This window comes from Ammospiza nelsoni, chromosome 1, assembly GCF_027579445.1.
Source record: "Ammospiza nelsoni isolate bAmmNel1 chromosome 1, bAmmNel1.pri, whole genome shotgun sequence".
Lineage (NCBI taxonomy): Eukaryota > Metazoa > Chordata > Aves > Passeriformes > Passerellidae > Ammospiza > Ammospiza nelsoni.
In genome coordinates this window covers 7,080,851-7,099,096 of record NC_080633.1, presented here as the reverse complement: position 1 = coordinate 7,099,096, position 18,246 = coordinate 7,080,851, and the positions used below count along the sequence as shown (strand labels likewise).

Genomic DNA, 18,246 nt, shown 5'->3' with positions numbered 1-18,246 from the left:
TCACAAACAGGCAGCACTTATGAGCCCTTGCAGCTGTAATAAAATTAAATCCTTCTCCAAAGACTGCTGGCTCCATTGTGTTTATTGCCTCCCTTCACTCATGGCCTCTAATTCTTAGCACCACCTAAAACCAACATCAAACAAGCAACAGAGGACAGACTTTGGCATGCAATGAATCAGCATCTATCCCTACAGGTGACAGGTATGAAATGGGATTTTTGAGTGAGGAAATACATTTTAAATGGTAGAAAAATCCTCACAATAGCAGCTCCCATTTCATGCAGTTCTGAAGTCATGGTAATAAAAATAGTTACACAAGAACTGTAAACTTTTGTTTATCTCACCTGGGACTTTGACAGCAGGTAAAACACCAGCAGAGCTGCTGTTTATTGATTATTTTAGCAGAACTGGAAACTGTTACTAAGCATGGCAGAAGTAACTGTTGGTATTGAGACACTGCTATAAGTCAAGATGAAACTTTCAATGCCATCCTGCCTGCCTTGACTCAGTGCCATGGGCTTCTCTCACTGAGCCATTCACCAGTGTGAACAGAACCAAAACATTGTGGCACTTCACACAACTCCCTGAGGGACAGACAGCTGGTGTCTGCCACCACCTGTGCCTCCAGCCACTTCTGCAACAATTCAGGTAGCAGAGTGATTCTTTTTTATTGTCTCTATTCAGCTGGCTGCACAGAATGAGATGCCTGTCACCTCTTCAGTTATTATCAAACTACACAAGCAATTTTACTGAAATTTCAGTACAAGAAGTGAGCAAGGATCATGTACATTATCTCCTTTCACCCTGCCCATCATCTCCATATCATTCAAAATCTGCAGAGAATAATTAACAAGAGGGTTCCTCATTCACATGATACTTCCAGGAAAATATGTTTCATACATTCTCAGACTAATTCAGATTGAAAGGGACACCTGGTCTATCTCCTTCCCAAAAGCAGGTCCAGCTAAATGAGGTTGCTCTGAACCAGTGCAGTTAAGTTTTGAAAGCCTTCAGTATCTCCAAAGATGGAGATTCTACCACCTCTTATTTCCCTGTTTGAGCATTTGACACCATCACACTGAAAATAACTGAAATGCCCTCACTCCAATTTCTTGTTTTGATCCCATGCACTCTGGAAGGAGTCTGCCTCCATCCTCCCTGCAGCCTCCTGTTCAGCTGCTGCTGACAGCAAGAAAATCTCACCCCTCAGCCTTCTCTCAGAGGCAGAATAAACTCAATGCTCTCAGCCTGGCTCCACACCTCATGTTCTCCAGTTTTCACCAGCTATGCAAAAGCCAGCTGAGCTCAAGCCTGGAGAAAATGAATTGAGTTAAACACAAAAGAGAAGTAATTTTAAAAGTTTGAAATGGAAAAAAAAAGCTTCAAAACAATAATCCATCTGGGCCTTTGGAGCACAGCTGTGACTCAATGACAAAGTCTACCCACAGGTACCAGGTGACCTTCAGGAGGGAATTCCATCCACATTCCCACATTTACATTTACCACCCTGTGAATTCTGGTCTTGAGTTCAGCAATGGCAATGCAGCTGCACTGTCCAACAGCTCAAGAGTAAATGCCCTGACATTTGAGCAGGACAAGGTGGGAAGTGCTGGGCAGTGATATCTGTGAGATAAAGAGGACACACCCACACAGTGGCCTGTGACTGGCTGTGCTGCCCAGGGCTGAGTGCTCCCTCTGTGCATGAGCTGCACTGAGCTCTGTTTACAGTGGCAGTGTCACTCCCCCAGCCCCAGCAGCCTAAAGGGGTCACTCAGTCTCCTAATGAACCACATCCATTCTAAGAAATCCATCCATCCATCCATGAAATGTCTCCATCTGGTCAGTTCAGGCACCCAGCTCCATTAGTCTGGCATAATCAGTGGCACCTTAAAATGTGGTCACCTTAAAATATTTTGTTCACACCAAGCATGAATTTAAAACACATCCCAAATGTTTCATTCTACAATCCATCCATAGCCAACCATTAACTACATTTTTCTGATCTTATGAATATATTCAAGGAGTGTTAATAGTTTTAAAACCTTCTCATGAAGAACAGTATCCAATGCATGCAAAAGACCTGAATGATTTCAGTTCAAACAGCAGAGAGAAGCCCTTGGGAAACAAGAGGCTTGCAATCAAAACCTCATTTTATGTTTTACTTCAGCAGTGTTATGTGGCTCTCACAGATTAATGAAAAAAGAAAAGACAAACTGACCTACCAGATGACAGTTTGATTTTGACTATCATACACCACATTTCACTTTATTTTTTGCTTTTGTGTTTATCACTGTCCTACTCTAGACAGACTTCAGGAAACCCTTTCCTGCAACACCTCGTCTTAAGAGCTGTCTCCTGATTATTCCTGTAGAATTTATCCTGGCACTGTAATTCATTCCCCTTGGCTTTCACCAACCAAAGCAGTCACTTGGTTTGGAGATCAAAGGACTTCTCAGTTAAAAAGCTCCATTTCTTTCCTGGCCCAGACTGAATAGTTGGAAAGAAATGGCCACCTCTGGACTGGCCTTCACCTCACTTGGCACTCAGGCTTTTTGCAGTGAACAGAAAAACACTTGTGATGCCACAGGGCAACATGAACTGCCATTTTTCTGACATTCATTCTAATGCCCAACTCAGAAAGTGAAGTTTGGTAAAGTTCTATAAACCCACAAAGCTTGTGATTCACCATTTGTCCACAGTCATGACAGGGGACTTCACTGAGATCTGAGCATTAAACCCTGGCTATGAAGGTTCATTTCTGTGTTCTATTTCCCAAAGCAGCAGCAGAAGCCAATACCCCAACACTTTGCCACAACATTTCTGCCTGCAGACTCAAACCAAGATTTCAGCCAACACACAATGTGCTTGTTTGCACATTTAACCCAGCAGTGAATATGCTGTAAGCACCAGAATGCACAAAGCTTTTCATTTTGGAACACAAAACAAAACCACCTCGTTGCTGAAACATGCTCCAGTGAAACATACAGACCTTTGCTGGTACAAAGTAAGCAGGATTTGGCTCTAACCACTGTCATCTCAGTCCTGCATTGTGAGTTTGTCCCACATGCATTTCTTGTAGATTAAGTTATACTCCAAGCACATTGTCCAAATCAACAGGTCCTCTTCATTGTTCATTGATACCAAGCTATTTTTAATTACTGCATGTAAGTACAGTTTCTCTGTAGATAACTAAGGCTTATGTATTTGAGCCCAATTAAAACAGGAGTAAGATGTGAAACAAGCACACACTGAACTTTCCAAAAGCAAGATTTAGTTCATCAAGGGCAGACCCTGCTGTAACCCAGCCTTCATCAGAACTTACACAGCATAGATGTAAATGTTAGAGTGTATTTTGGGTTAAGCACTGTAGAATAAATTTCAAGTAATTCCTAATGAAGAGAGCCACGAGTACCACCTGCATTTTAACAAACAAAATTTCTTCATTATACACTTTCCCCTGAGATAGTGTTCTGTAAAAAAAAAAAAAAATCTCATTTCTCCTGTTGTTTTACTAAGTTTGTCACCAACACTAAAAAACACTTACCCATTTCAGGAGAGAATTCTATCTCCCCCTTAACTGGATCCTGGATATGATTTCCCAAAGAGTTCCCTATCTTATTCTCTTTCTGCTGCAATTCAGGTACATGAACTGGCCCCCGTGTAAAACGAGGGTAGAATTTTTTTGGGAATGGCCTCTGAGGTTGCAGCCCCTTGATGGGCACATTCTTGAAGGATTGGTTCTCTTCACTGAAGTTGAAATAAACGAAGAGCAGAAGTGTCCAGGTCACAGATGTGAAGAGGCACCCATAGCAGAAATAGCGAAGTGTGACACTTCCCATTGTAGACTCAGCATCCTTGAGGGCCCATTCTCAATTACCTGGAAACAGTGAAAACACACATTTGAGAGTGCTGTTACCTTATACATTGCAAAATACATTCAATAGGTTACTCCTCCATTAAATGATTTTTAGAGCTTAAACTTCAGGCACAGACCTTAAAAGAAGTAAATCCCTTTTAACTCTCCATTCATAAAGTAAACATGACCAGTTTTCACATTTAATGTGGATACCACTGCTTTAAAATATGGAGCAAACAATCACTTAAGAGCCCAGTGACACACCACAATTAAAGTTTAAAATTATTAATTTCCCTCCGAATAGTTATATAATTATATCTGATCCATAACAGCATACTTCCAGTATACCTGCCTTGAAATAAACATATAACTAAATATACACAGGGAATTGATTCTTCATGGAATTGTTTTGGCTGGAAAGGACATCTGGAGGTCACTTTTTCCAAGCCCCTTGCTCAAGCAGGGCCACTCTGAGCCAGTTGCCCAAGAGCAGGTCCACAGGTATCCATTTTCATAGCTCAGATCCAATCCTAAAGCATAGAATGAGAGACCACACATTCAAAAAAGCTACATGGTTCAGTTCTTCTTGCCCCAAATTTAAGAACAGCCCTCATGAATGTCCCAGGAGTTCCAGAAAACATGGGATGCAACTGAACAGCACACAGCACCATGACAGTCACATTTGCAGATAAACTTCTCCACAGAAAGAAGACAGATAAGACAGGAAAAGAAGGAAAAGCTCTAAGGTAATTTACTGTGATCCCCCAGGCCTCTGCAGACTCCAGAAAAGCTTTCATATTCCAGCCCATCTAGAGCCAGAAGGAAGCAACCCAGACTGCATTTTTACTTCAGACATCCATAAGATAATTTTCCCCAAAGCTATACTGCATAAGCAAAACTTTGAAGTGAAGCAAATGAAGCTGGTGAAAGTATTTTACTTATGGGCCAGGAGAACTGGGCAAACTTTCTGGAGTTCCCCAAATCTAAAAACTGTTCAGCATCCTTCCCCCACCCTGCAAAAGAAACCAAACAACACCAACCAAAACAAAACCTCCAAACAATACACAAAAAACCCCCACATGCCTTAAAAACCATACGGATCAGTTCCTCAAACTTTGGGGGAAAATGCTGACTCAACTTGAATTCTTTCATCACTACCTAACCAAAACAAAGTCTTTGCACAGTAACAAAAAGTCAGGAAATAATTTAATCACCTTTTAATTAGCAAAACTTTCACTTTAAAAAAACAAATATTGGGATAGGAGTCAATCATTTATGCTGATGCATTTTTCAAACTACTCAAAAAGTCAGAAACTACCAGAAGTTTTCAGGTCAATCTGGCAAAGAACAAACCAGAACATTTATGAGTACAAACAAATTATTCCTTCTCAATATGGGAAACTATAAAACAAAGATGTGAAACAAGCACACACTGAACCTTCCAAAAGCAAGATTTAGTTCATCAAGGGCAGACCCTGCTGTAACCCAGAAGCTGTTAATGATCCCAAAGAACATCATAAAGACACCATTTGCTTTGGCAATGCAATTCTGAGTCCTTAGTGATTTGCATCCAAAAAGAATATATGGCAAAATTCAGGCTTACATTTTCCAGACAGCAGCAGGACATCATCTCCCAAGAATAAAATATCCACAGAGCAAAGTAAAAAAACCTCCTCAAAAATTATTTACCCATTGTTCTTACCATGTCAAACTCCCTCACTTCTGCAAGGCAACAACCCACAGAGCAGCTGAGCCCAAGGAGCTTAAAAAGGTCTTAGAGAGGGTTTAAATCTCAGGCTGAGCCTGTGCATACAGATGAACTGCACTCTGTGTTGGAGAGAGAGCCTGTTTCACTGTCACACAGAAATCTCACTGCAAGGCCATTAAATTAGGCAGGCATCAAACTCTCTGGGGCAGAAATGATAGAAGAAAATCCTCATTTTTGCTAGCAGAATATGTTTCCCAGTTAGAGAAGTACAGATGACCTATCCCCAGTGCCTCATGCCCTGTGCTAACCCAACCACTCCAGGGTGAACCTTGGCTCAGAACAAGCATGTGAGGCTGCAGAGGAGCAAGAGCAGACAAACACTTATATCCTCTCATTACAATAATTCTTCCTGCTCAGCACTCTGCAGACAATTAATGCTTCTCCATAAAAGAGGATCTGGGTCCTTGCCAGGTTCTTTTTGCATGGCCACCAGAAGGTCATCTGCAGGAAGATTTGTCCAAGCCCAACATACTGCTCCTCAAAAAGTGCTGGAGGTGTTTTTCCATTCACTATGGTAACACAGGTGGACAATCCTAACATGCACTGACACTTGGGAACAGAACTGTCCTAGCAAGATAAAAATTACTGTAACAGAGAAGGAACCTTCTCATTTCAGAGTTGTTTAAGGATACATCTACACTGCAGCTTGCACAGAAAAAACAATCTATTCTATTTCTGGTAACAGAAGACAGGCACACAGAGCAGAATTCCTCATGGATTAAATATTTCCATAGTTCCTTGCACCTCTTTCACAGCTCAGAGCTACACCTGCTGCTGTGGCACTTCCAGCCATGACTAGGTTAAAGTGTGCTGTGACTGCCATCAGGCACACTCAGATTAAAGAGGAGGGGATAAATTACTGATCACCAGAGTGAGGACACTGCTGTACATTCCTTCCATCTCTAGCCAGGCTAAAACTCATGCTTGGCTACTGCTACAAAAGCAACCAATGCAAACCAAAGCTAAATAAACCAAGTATTTTTTCCACCTGATCTTTGCTAGATCTGTTCCACCTTCTTTTCCTCTCCTTCACTATTCTGGGATTTTGTAAAATGATAAAGATGTTGAAATACTGCATTTAAATCAAATGATAGAATCTCCACAATGCTCAGGCTGTGCTCGTTCAGTACCAAGACATTTGGTAATTTATTTGGCAGGAAAATACAGACTCACTATGCAGACCATTCTGAGGGCAGAACAGAAAAAAAAAAGTTAATCCTGTGTATGAAAAGCACATTGAGGCTTATTGGTTTACTTTATTCACCAGCACATATGTATTTACACAAATCCTTTGGATTTCAACCACTTCCACCATTTAAGCAGAGTCATGATCTGTGTCAGAGCTGCACATTCCAGTTTTAGACAGTTTTAAGTTGATTGCCTTCTTACAGATGTGCTTTAGGCCAGACGAGGTTTCCAAGTCTTCAGCCACGTCAGTCCTGCTTGGGACCTGCCCTGAGGAACCAAGAGAACCTTTGCAGCCCTACACTTCCATGCACACAAATGTATCTCTGTCCCTCCTCAACATACAAGAACATACAAATAAGAATCCCTCCACTCATTTCAGTGTGCAACAAGAAATAATCACTTTGAAAAGTGCAGAGGGAGAAGGAGAGGAGATGGCAGCTGGGCACAAGGACACAGGAGGAAACATTGAGTTCACAGAGCCTGACACCCAACCCTTGATTCTTACCTCAGCCATCTCCCTGTCCAGGAACTCCTTCCATGCAGACACAGTGAATAAAAGCCTTAGTCTGTCCAGGTTCCTTTTCTCTCCAGTCTTGTGAAGGAAAGAGACTCCTTCTTCTAGGAAATACATTTTGCCAATTTACCCAACAACTGCCTCAGCCTATGGATGGTTATAATACCTTGATGAGTATCTAAAACATCCATCCTCTCCCAGTTGGTTTCTCCAAGGAGGATTTTGAAACTTAAGCAAAGCCAAACCCTTCTTTATTTCTTCCTCATTTTTTTGTTCCCCTTAAACAGAGACAATCTGTTCCTGAGTACAGGAGATGCAAAGGACATGCCTTTCAAATCCAAAGTATTAGGATCTTTCTCAGCCCTGATATATGTTGCATGAAAAATCAGATTATATGTATCTTTAACTCGATAGCTTAAAGCTCTGCTAATGCAAGCACAGCTGGCAGGTTTGAACAGTTAGATAGAAACAACTGAAATTTAAAAAAAAGCAGAACAGCAGAATTCAGAGATAACCAACAGGCTCATAAGTATAATTTTCACTCATGCAATACTGCAACAATGAGTCCAGTCACCAATAAATTGCTATTTGGACAGTACAGTTAAAACCCCTTTCTATTTATTTCTTCAACTTCACGCAAAAATACTAAATGCCACAAAAGAATAATCCATTATTTAAACATAGCAAGAAGAATTGTTTCACAGCACAGTCCCTCACAAATTTTCCTGGAAAGAGATTAGACTTGAGGGTCTATCATGAATCTCCCCTTCACTTCTGAAAAGCAGTACAGCTGCCAAAAGTAAAAAAATCACCTCAAACAATTCTTCTTTCCAAAAACTCAAGTAGTAAAGAACATCCAGAATAAACAGAAGGCATTTCCTTTCCCTTGGCAAGATAGGAGCTTCATGAGCAAGTAATAAATGTTAGCACCTTGAAGTATTTTACAGGCATTCATTCCCAGAGAGGCATGGAGCTCATGGCTGTTCACTCAGGAATCCAGAGACACTTCAGCACAACAAACACAAATCATCCAAGGTGGCAGCATCTCCTGCATCAGGAAATTACAATCCAGATTGGGGGGCAAGAGAGGAAAAACATATCTTAGAAGCTGCCTCCATCAGCTCAGAAGAGACCCAGATGAAAGGAACAGTATTCTGAGAATTTCTAACCAAATATTCAGCTTTCAGTGTCTCTCTTGTTGCTCTGTTTTGACTACCATATATTTATTGCATGAGTTTTCCTTGGAACTGAGTTTGCAGACCCACATACCAGAAGTGCCAGTAAAACACTGCTCTCTAATTTCCACAAATTCCAGTACAGAATTCTCAGTTCCTTGCACAAGTAGTAAATAATTGATTTTTTTAAAGAGAAATATAAAGGTTAAATATTAATGACTCAGTAAAAGTCTCTTAAATTCAATCAATCCCAAAACTGAAAAACTCTCCAGGAGCCCACCTGCCAGAGCTGAGCTGCAGCACTCACTGTGCAATAGGCTTTTCATGTCACAGCAGCTCCCTTTGGCAGCCTCACAGCACCATCATGACATTCATTCCATACATCAAGCCCAGGAATATTTACATTCATTTAAGGACTGGCCCAAAGACACAACTGTGTCCCCCCCACAGCCCAGGAGGGTTTGTTGTTAGTAACCTGTGCAGCTCTCAGGAACACTGGCCCAATGTGTTGGCCTTGGATATTTTTAAAGGAAGCACAAAATGTCAACCACAATCCACAATATTTTGGCTTAAAGAGCAATATTTGCTACAGACTCTATGACCTGCCACTGCTTAAGCACTGACATCTGCTTGGATTAACCTCAACAGTTTAGTAAACACACCGTGTGAGTGGATATTTCATAATTGTGCCAGAACTCATGTTTGTCACAGGTCAAACAGAGGATCAGACTAACCTCAGGATTTTTGAAATAGGAGTAAAAATTATTTGAGAAAACCTTAAAGTCTACTTGTAGTTTTTCCAAGAATAGCTTTTCTTAAAAAAAAAAAACAAAACAGGAAAAGACAGATACTCAACTCATACTACTCAGGTCCCCTGCAAGACTACCTGTGTATTTTGGAACTACACTGAGGCAAGGAACAGATGTATATAATCCTCGTTTTTAAGGAGCACTCTACAAAAAAATTTTTTTACAAATCATTAAACTACTTTATGTTTCTACAGAGTATTAGGATATTTTGCTGCATGACTTTCTATAGATGCTTCTAATTTTTACTTTCTTATTTTTTGGGTAGAGTAGAACACAAGAATATAAACCAACAGGAATATAAACCAACACTACTCATGAATGCAACTTTGCTCTTTTAATAGCCTTCATCCTTCCTACATTTCTTGGCCTCCAAGATGTTATAGCTACCCATGAACTGGCTTTCCAATTTACTGGCTGAACCATTATCAAACAACATTAACAGTGCAATGAACAGAGGCCAGATTAGGAGGAATTAGTACTGCAATAAGACACACTCATCACACAAACAGAAATGCCATTCACACACCTTCTGCAAAAGAATTATTTTTTTCCATGCAACCTTTCCATTAGAATCTCTCTGTTCAGGGAAAGTCACAGTTAATAGACCAGCAGGATGAGAAAGGGATACCTCAGGCAGCTTTTGCTTCAGATCCAACACACATCCCTAGGAGCAACATTCAATCAGAGCAAAAGCAATAGACATTTCCAAATAAAAGTGTTTCATGTGCCCCAGAATCTAAGCACCAAGCTAATTTAACTCCTTCTTTAAAAACCTTCCTACAGGACTGATTTATCACTAAATTGGATCTACCTACCAGTTTGTTTTTAATTAAAAGCCACCATTAATTTTTGACCTTACAGAGGGATGGGTGATTGCACTTTATGAATTAAGTGGCTTTTTTTGACAGGTAACTACTCATGTGGAGATGGGCTGGGCCTCCAGGAACCTAAATCATTCAGCAGGGACAAATGGCAAGCCCTGCACCTGGGACAGACAAACTGTGGCTGCTGGCACAGCCTGAGGAACAGCTCTGCAGCCAAGGACAGCCAAGGCCTGGCTAAGCCCGAGCCAGAGCACAGCCCTGCAGCAAGGGGAGCCAGGGATGGGCCCACAGGAGCAGCTGAGCCAGGGTGCCATTCCACACTCCCTGTGATACAGGCAGGGACTTGCCAGTACAAGACAGACATCAGGAACCTGGAGTGAGGTCAGGAAAAGGACACTGGGATGGAACACCTGCCCTGTGAGAACTGGGGATGCTGGATTCCTTCAGCCTGCAGAAGAGACAGCTTTGGGATGAGAGCTAAAGTAGCAGCCTGCTGCTACCTACAGGGATGTTACCAAGAAAACAGACCCTGGCTATTTAGTGAGGCGCAAGGTAGGAGAAAGAAAGAACTAAAAAAGACTGATGTTAAATCATGTTAATGTTCAGTCACACCAACACTCATCCACAGAGATATCCTGTGGACCACAGGCTGTCCTCTTGCATAAGAGCACTGTTCCCATTCATTTTAATGAGATGACACATTAAGATCTATTTTTAATTAGCCTCAGCAAGTCCGTTCTAAATTCAACTTTCAAAGCTTTGAGAGCCAACAGTTTAGTCATTTCAGCACAGATATACAAATCCATGTCATACCACCTAAAATAAATCCTCCTGGAATGAATACAAAATCTTGAGCAACACTTTACAGATAATCTTAAAATACCAATAATATTCATTATATTTTAAAGATACAGAAAGGCACATAGATTAGTTGCATGAATTGTTAAAATCTATGAAACTATACTCCAAGTATATGAAGTCTGAAAAGCTTTAAGTGTTTTAGGACAAATTTAAAAATTCATCTTGTTAAGTCTTTATATTCTCAGCCCTCACTATTTTTCCAGTGTCAAATGACTCACTCATATACCGATTTGTATTTCAGTTTTTGGGCTTTAACCAGAGATGTCTAAATATTGCATAGCATCATTTCCAAACCTGTGAGCTATACATTGAAATGCCTCCTCTAGGAACATAAATTTGCTTATCAAGGAATTTCTCAACTCCAGTAAAAAAGTTTTACTTAGCAGGCTGCCATTCCAGAGTGTATGCAAACACTTTGGCTTTTTTATAATAAAAATGTGAAATTCCTCCTTTAAGTTTATATAACTTGCATTTCAAAAAAAAAAAAAAAGCACCCTTAAAGAAAATGTTCAAGTATCTTCTGCAGTAACATCTTCCACTTCTTGTCAACAATAAAACATATTGGGTTTTTCCTTAATTGATAAAGGATTCCTTTCTCCCCACATATTGCTCCACTCCATGAAGTGAGAGTATTTCACGAGGGCTCTAATTTAAGGATACAATTTTAATGGAAAAAACAGTTACAAGTTTTGGAAAGAAAAACTTTTTAATGTCAGCATCTCATGTTAACAAACAGCTGAAAAGAACACCAGGTTTAGTTACAACCAGTGGTACAACATTGCATCAAGAAAAGTAACATAATAGTGGAGCCTGATTAGAGAAAACAAGAACTATTGGATTAGAAATACAAACTTACCAAAATCCTGGCTCTCAGTTCTGGCTAAGTAAATGCTATACAGTACACAGTTTCATGCTGCTGCAGTGTCCTCATTCCCCTCAAAAAAAGCTTTTTATTTCCCAAAGCAGAGTTATAAGAAAGAAATTCTTACCTATCCCCCTACAAACGCTCAGGCTGCTGGGCTGGATGTTCCTTTAAGCCATCTGGCTCACAAATACATGGCATGCCATTCCCGGAGTCCTAAAAATACCTTCAGCCTTTCTTGCTGCTGACAAATACTTTCTTCTAATTCAAACAGCAAGATTTTATTTTCATCAATAAAACCAGCTCTGAAAGAAGCCACAAGGTCTCCAAAGAAAGCTGCAATGCATTTTGTAATACAGCCCCTTCCTTCTTCACAGAGCTTAGAAAAACAGCAAGGTTAAACACCCCACAAGTTGTTCTTCACAGCATCTCTCTCACATTAAAGATCCATGCATCTAAATATTAGTTTAACAACCCTTCAGCACAATGTACAAATGCAGAATGTAAGACAGCTTACAAGGTCAACTACACACAAATAAGCTGCTTAATACCTTTTCTAAATGTTTAAAATCTGCTTAGCTGTTCCTCACATTTTACGTCTGCAAAGCTCACCAAAATAACAACAAAAATGCAGATTCATGCGAAACTATTGGATTATGACACTTCTAGAGGAAGAGCTGAACTGAAGAACCCTCACCTTTTTCCAGAAGAGTCGGCACTGAAGCAGAGCAAGGTTAACAGGGAGAGCACACCGACTGCAGCTCGGTGTGTTCGTTCCCGGGAACAATGAACGAGCACGACGTTAACGCTTTGCGCTGCCGCTCCTGCCGGGAACGGGCGACAGGCACGGGGCTCTCCAGGAACACGGCCCGCCTTGGATGGGCTGAGGACACCATGCTGCACATACTCATCTGGCTGCATTCACTGCCCCAAAATCATCCATATATTTCTCTTTTTCTAATTATTTCCCACATCTCTTTTATTATGTTTTTTTTAGCTGATGCATGATCCATCTATCAATCCACGGCTTTGGCAATATACACATGGTCATTTTCCTGCCACTCACATAATCAATCAGGAACATTCTCCCTCATGACTAGAGCACAGTAATGCTAGAGAAAATGATCATTAAGCTGTATAAAAACTCCTTTAGTCCTCATTTTCCAAATCCCTAGGAACTTCATAAGACTCCCACATTTTGGCATAAATTTTCTAGGCACATTTTCTGTTCATTTTCAGAAATTTTCATCAGTCTTTTTTTTAATTTTTTCCAGTCTTTTACTAGGAAAGTGAAAACACATTTTCTAATTCTTAAAAAAAAATACCCAAAAAATATTCAGGCCTCATTTGTGCAACCCTCCTGGAAAAAAAAAAAAAAAAAAAAAAGCTGGCAGCAAATTGTCAACCAAACAGACCTCTCTGAAGGACTTTTGAGTGGGACAGTGGTAAAAAGTGGGGTTGACCAGTGTGTTTTAAACCTGTGACTGCTCATCATGGAAATTGCACATGGCACAGGTTCTGAAGTAGCTCCCAGAAGACATTGACAATCCACTTGTGCAGAACTCAGACTGGTATCAACAGCTGGATACAAAAATACACAAAAGACATCTGCCCTCACTGGGAACTTTCAGAGACTCCACCTGAACATGTATCAAAGGCAAAATGGCTGCAATTATGTTACTATTTGTATTAGAGAGCTGGAAACTGTCTTAATGAAATTGTTGCATTGCACCTTATCCTGCAGCCTCAGATCTCAGAATTCCTGGACTCCTGCGCCTACTCCCCACAAATCATACAAGTCTACTTCATTTCTATTTCTGCACAGTTTTCCTTTTCAATAGCAGAAATTTACATAAAAGTACTTGGTTCAGTCAGACCAGAATCAAACATCTTTATGGAGCCTGAGTAAGTGATATAAGCAAAAGGATTTATTTGTGTAAAAAACCCAAACAAGAAAAACTAAACACAAACAAACAAAATATAAACAATAGATGAAATGTAGCCCCAGAATTAGATGTGAGGTTAAAACAAGTTACAGATTAAATCCTTAGATCGCCTCTAATAGGAAAATATTTAACTCACGCTAAACTGCTCAGAGTTCTGAACCCTGTTACACTTCTCCATGCTGTTAAGGATAGCACTATCTTAGTGATTCCCTCAATGTACCATGTTCTGTGGTTTTTCATGGGAATGGCCACTGTTAAAAAAATACTAAAAGCATGAGTTGAACTTAATGTCCATCTGCATTTCTCATGTCCAGAAACAAACATCACTTGGAGTTTTTCACTCCACGCTTTAGCACAGAGCCCACAGTATCCATGTCATTTGGAACTTTTATTTTTCCCCAGTAAGAAATTCTGAGATGAACCAAGACCCTGCAACCTTCTTGTTTTGGATTCGTTTTCTCATCAAAAGTTTAAAGCATTTTCTGCACACAAGTTTATCTCTACATCTTTTATCTTCTCACAAATGTCTCTAGACATTAAGAAAAGAGATATCCTAAGGATATAATCCTAAGGATATAAACCTACTTTGTGTTCTCTCTCCAACTCACTTTCTGCACCAGGACAGGTACCAGACCAAGCCAAGAATACTCTTGTTCAAGTGTTTGCTCTGCTCGGGATTTTGCTGAGATTCTCAGCAACTCAATGCCTCAGCTCTCCCCTCATGCATTAAGGAAAATACTTTAATTGCTGGATTAAAACAAGTCACTAGAAGAAACAGATTGTGCACTGCGTGTAAGGACAGCAAATTTCCACAAGTTGTGCCAAAAATTATTTTTCTTAATCTTTCATTCCTTCTCTGTGATCTTAAGACTCAGTCTTTCCTTCTCACAAGAAATCTCTTTGAGGAAAGAGTTGTGGACCACTCCTTTTCCAACCCCTCTTGGTCACTTTTCTTCTACTTATCTATTGCCAATGTTTCTAACAGGAAAAAATACTCAGGATTTTGATGTTGAAATCATGGATGTTGCAACAAAATGAATAGCAGATCAAAAATACATTTTCCTGCTTCAGCAGGAGCCATGCTCCCAACACTCTGCTTGCACAGAAGGTTAATGTGCAATCCAGAACTTGGCCATCTCCTGGTTTATAGGTGATGAGTCTCAACATCTGCTGACACCAGAGATAAGAGATTCCTGCTCACTGACCAAAGTAAGGTGTTTCAGGAAATGGAAAACTAAAGGAAAAACTTCCAGAAAACACATTCAAGAACAAATATGAGATGTATCAATAGAAGACAGTGGGACTCTTTGTTCTTGATGTTATGCTTGAGGAACTGGCAAAATAGTCAAAATACCTACAAAGATTGATTCATAAGGGGTTTTGAATCAAAACAAGATAGTTTGTGCTTCCTGGAAAAGTATCTGTGTTTTAATTAAAGCCACCTTCAAGGTTTAGAGCATCCAATTTAATTCTTGTCTGCACAAGAAAATCTGTGTCATTTAGCCAAGCAATATTTGGATGGTTTTACACAAACTGAAAAGACCTCCATGAACATGCCTCTAACATTCATTAAGTATTTGCTTAAATCAGTCTGGCACATAGCAACCCTTCACTGAGGTACCTTCCTTTCAGCATGCCTCTGCAAGTTTATTAGCTTAGCCTGTCAATTTAAAATCTGACTTCTTAAATGGTGCAGTGTCTCCATAGCTGAAGTCCTGGGAATGACAAGAAGTTATTGCAGGTAGGGAGTTGCCCCCCAAACACCCACTCATGCACATATTCCTTCCCCCCTGAGCAGCAAGAGGAATTGGTTTTGTCCTGCTCCGTGGCAAGAGAGGCTGGAGCACAAATGTGAGCAGTCTCTGTAGAAGAGGGTAAGGTAGAGCTTGTCAGTCACAGCCAACTTCAGAAACACAGAACTTGCAATGCCACTATGAGACAGAAAACCACAAGAGCTCACCTGCTCCCAGCTGAACTTGGAGCCACAGAGACATCACAGACCTGTGAGCACTGTGGGGGAACAGCTCAGGGCTCCTGCCTGGCCTGCACAGCTTCTTCTGGCTCACCCTGTAAAGCACAGAGCAGGCAGCAGCAAATCCGACCTCAGGGGTCTCTAATCCGTGTCAGCAGTGCAAAAGCCGATTCACCCCTGAGCACTGTGCTCCACTTTGCAACATTGCATTTGCAAAGGATCAGGCTGCCAAGCCAGGCTGAGATACAGCACATAAAACACGTGTTTACAGAAACTTGAATCCATGCTCTACAGCTCAGTAACACCATCAGTTATTTAATCTACAGATTTAACGTATTTTCACATCTCAGGGAATAAGCTCAGAAGTTCCTACATCAAAATATCAGAAATTTATCATGCCTGAAGTCAATTTTTGAATGGAACAGTCCAATCCACTTCCTAATTTTCTACCTTTTCTGCTGCAGTGTATTTCTGGTTTTTACAGAGTTTTCAAACAGAACACTTACACTAATTCTTACAGTGCTGACTCACATGAGAAACATGCTAGAACGTGGCTGAAGGATGCATACAACTCTTACACAAAGAGAATTAAACAAATGCTTCCACTCCTGCTGCAAAACCCTGCTGGAACAGCCCAGACCTCACCACTGACACTGCTTCATAAACTAACACAGGAGCTGCAACAGCAGATGCTTCCATCTCCATAAACCACCATATGTTTTGAAAAGAAACCCTTGATAAGAAGACAGTTTATCTGCCTCCCACACTAACAGGGACTCAAAGACTTCACCTCTGTAATACCTTTTGAGAAGGGAAAATCAAATCCATTTCTGCACTTGAAATACAAGAACATACTTTTACTCTGTAACAGCAAGCAGTATCTTTCCAAAATGAATGCTACCAAAGGAAATTGCTTGATTTTGTGGATACCTTTAGCTGCAGTATCAGCTACCAGGCAGATGCAACTTTTTAGGAAGTTTACAAACAACAATCTCAGAAAGGAATGATTGTAATCTTGGAAGTTTTACTTTTTCCTTTCAGTGGAAGTCTCACTTTACTTCTCCACTTCAAGTTATCAACACACAGCTGCTCCAGTGCCAAATTCAGCCTGCTGGCTGCTCTGACTGCAACCATTCTACAGGTCTGCCAAGGAATGTAACCAAAGAACCATCCTGCCTCTGTTCTTGTCACCCCCACAGTACCTTGTGTTCTTTCTCACTGGAAAATCCCAAATCCTACTTTTACTGTCTGCTCAGACACTTCCATCCTCATCCATGAGACCCCACACCACATGCACACCTTATATCTACAAGTAAAAACCTGACGTTTGCATCACTTATTGTGAGGAAGCCTATTTTCTGTAGATACATTTTCAAAATACTAATAACTTATCTTTATTCCCCTTGCCCTGCTGTTTCCAGGCTTTCTGCCACCTAAAGTGCTTCAATCACACCTATTGTTATTTTACATCACTATGAAAATGATCAGACTCACCCATTCTCATAAACTACAGTCACACAGAGGCCTTTCAGGAACTCTATCCAGTGCTACTCCTGTGCATAATGCAGTATTGATTTGTATCCTCTGAGAATGTCATTAGACAGTAGAAGCCAGGCCACAGGCCCTGAAATCTGCAGTCAGACTCTCTTCCAGCAGAACAAATGCCACTTCCCCTGCTGGCATCCTCATCTGAGGCTGGGAGATGAAGGCTCATTAGAGCTGCACTGTTATTTCTTCCCTTCCCTGCTGCAGAAGAGCTCCTAAAACTCTGCAGGAGCTTATCTTACCCAGAGATGAAGAAAAGCTTATGCAGGAGGCATGCAGTTCTTCAGAGACAGTTCCACCAGGGGAGGCCAATTGCTTGTTAATCAAAAGCCTCTTATCTGGAACCACCTGGACATTTACACTGTTCTAAAAGGAGGCCTAGGAATCCCAGCTGGACTGTTTCACATATTTGGAGGTTCTCTATGGGCTAGCATGGCAGAAACACACAGGCAGAAGAGATTGGTACCATCCTTTCTTGGGCACAGTCTGCATTTGGATCAGCTTAAGCTAATCAGAGATACCCAGGAATAGTTTCCTATTAAGATGACATCCATAGAAAAGGAAAAAAACCCCAAATCCTAGCTCATAAAGCATGAAAGAATACTTAATGTAACTTGCAGACTACCAGACTCCTCTTTCTAAGGAAAGAAGGGATTTGATCTTATTTTGAAATACATTTTCCAGGGAAAAACAGCATGTTAGCAGAGTGCTAACAACCCTGCCCACCTGCACCATTACTGTGCTGGCACTGAGAGATTTCACCCTTCCTTTGAACAGAAAGCAATGCTCCAAATACTCTGGGCCAAATGGAGAAAACACCGATTGTTTACAGCAACAAAGCCAGGCCATGAGATATCATTTTTTTTTCTTTTGAAGAGTACGGTCTGAACTTTAATTACACAATTCAAGTCCTGTAGGGTCTACTG

At 40.7% G+C, this 18,246-nt stretch overlaps 1 protein-coding gene across 2 annotated transcripts in view; it reads right to left on the bottom strand.

Annotated features, from left to right (window-relative positions):
* Positions 1-18,246, bottom strand: part of GALNT11 (polypeptide N-acetylgalactosaminyltransferase 11) — a 47,428-nt gene that overhangs the window by 27,941 nt on the left and 1,241 nt on the right. The window contains exons 1-2 of one of the 2 annotated variants that reach the window (XM_059470294.1): positions 12,555-12,609; positions 3,545-3,877 (exon numbers count right to left, since the gene is read on the bottom strand). In XM_059470294.1, the coding sequence (XP_059326277.1) occupies positions 3,545-3,839 (295 nt within the window). In that variant the 5' untranslated portion in view covers positions 3,840-3,877; positions 12,555-12,609. Of the gene's footprint in view, positions 1-3,544; positions 3,878-12,554; positions 12,610-18,246 lie in introns of those variants that run through there. The other variant, XM_059470305.1, reaches the window with a different exon arrangement.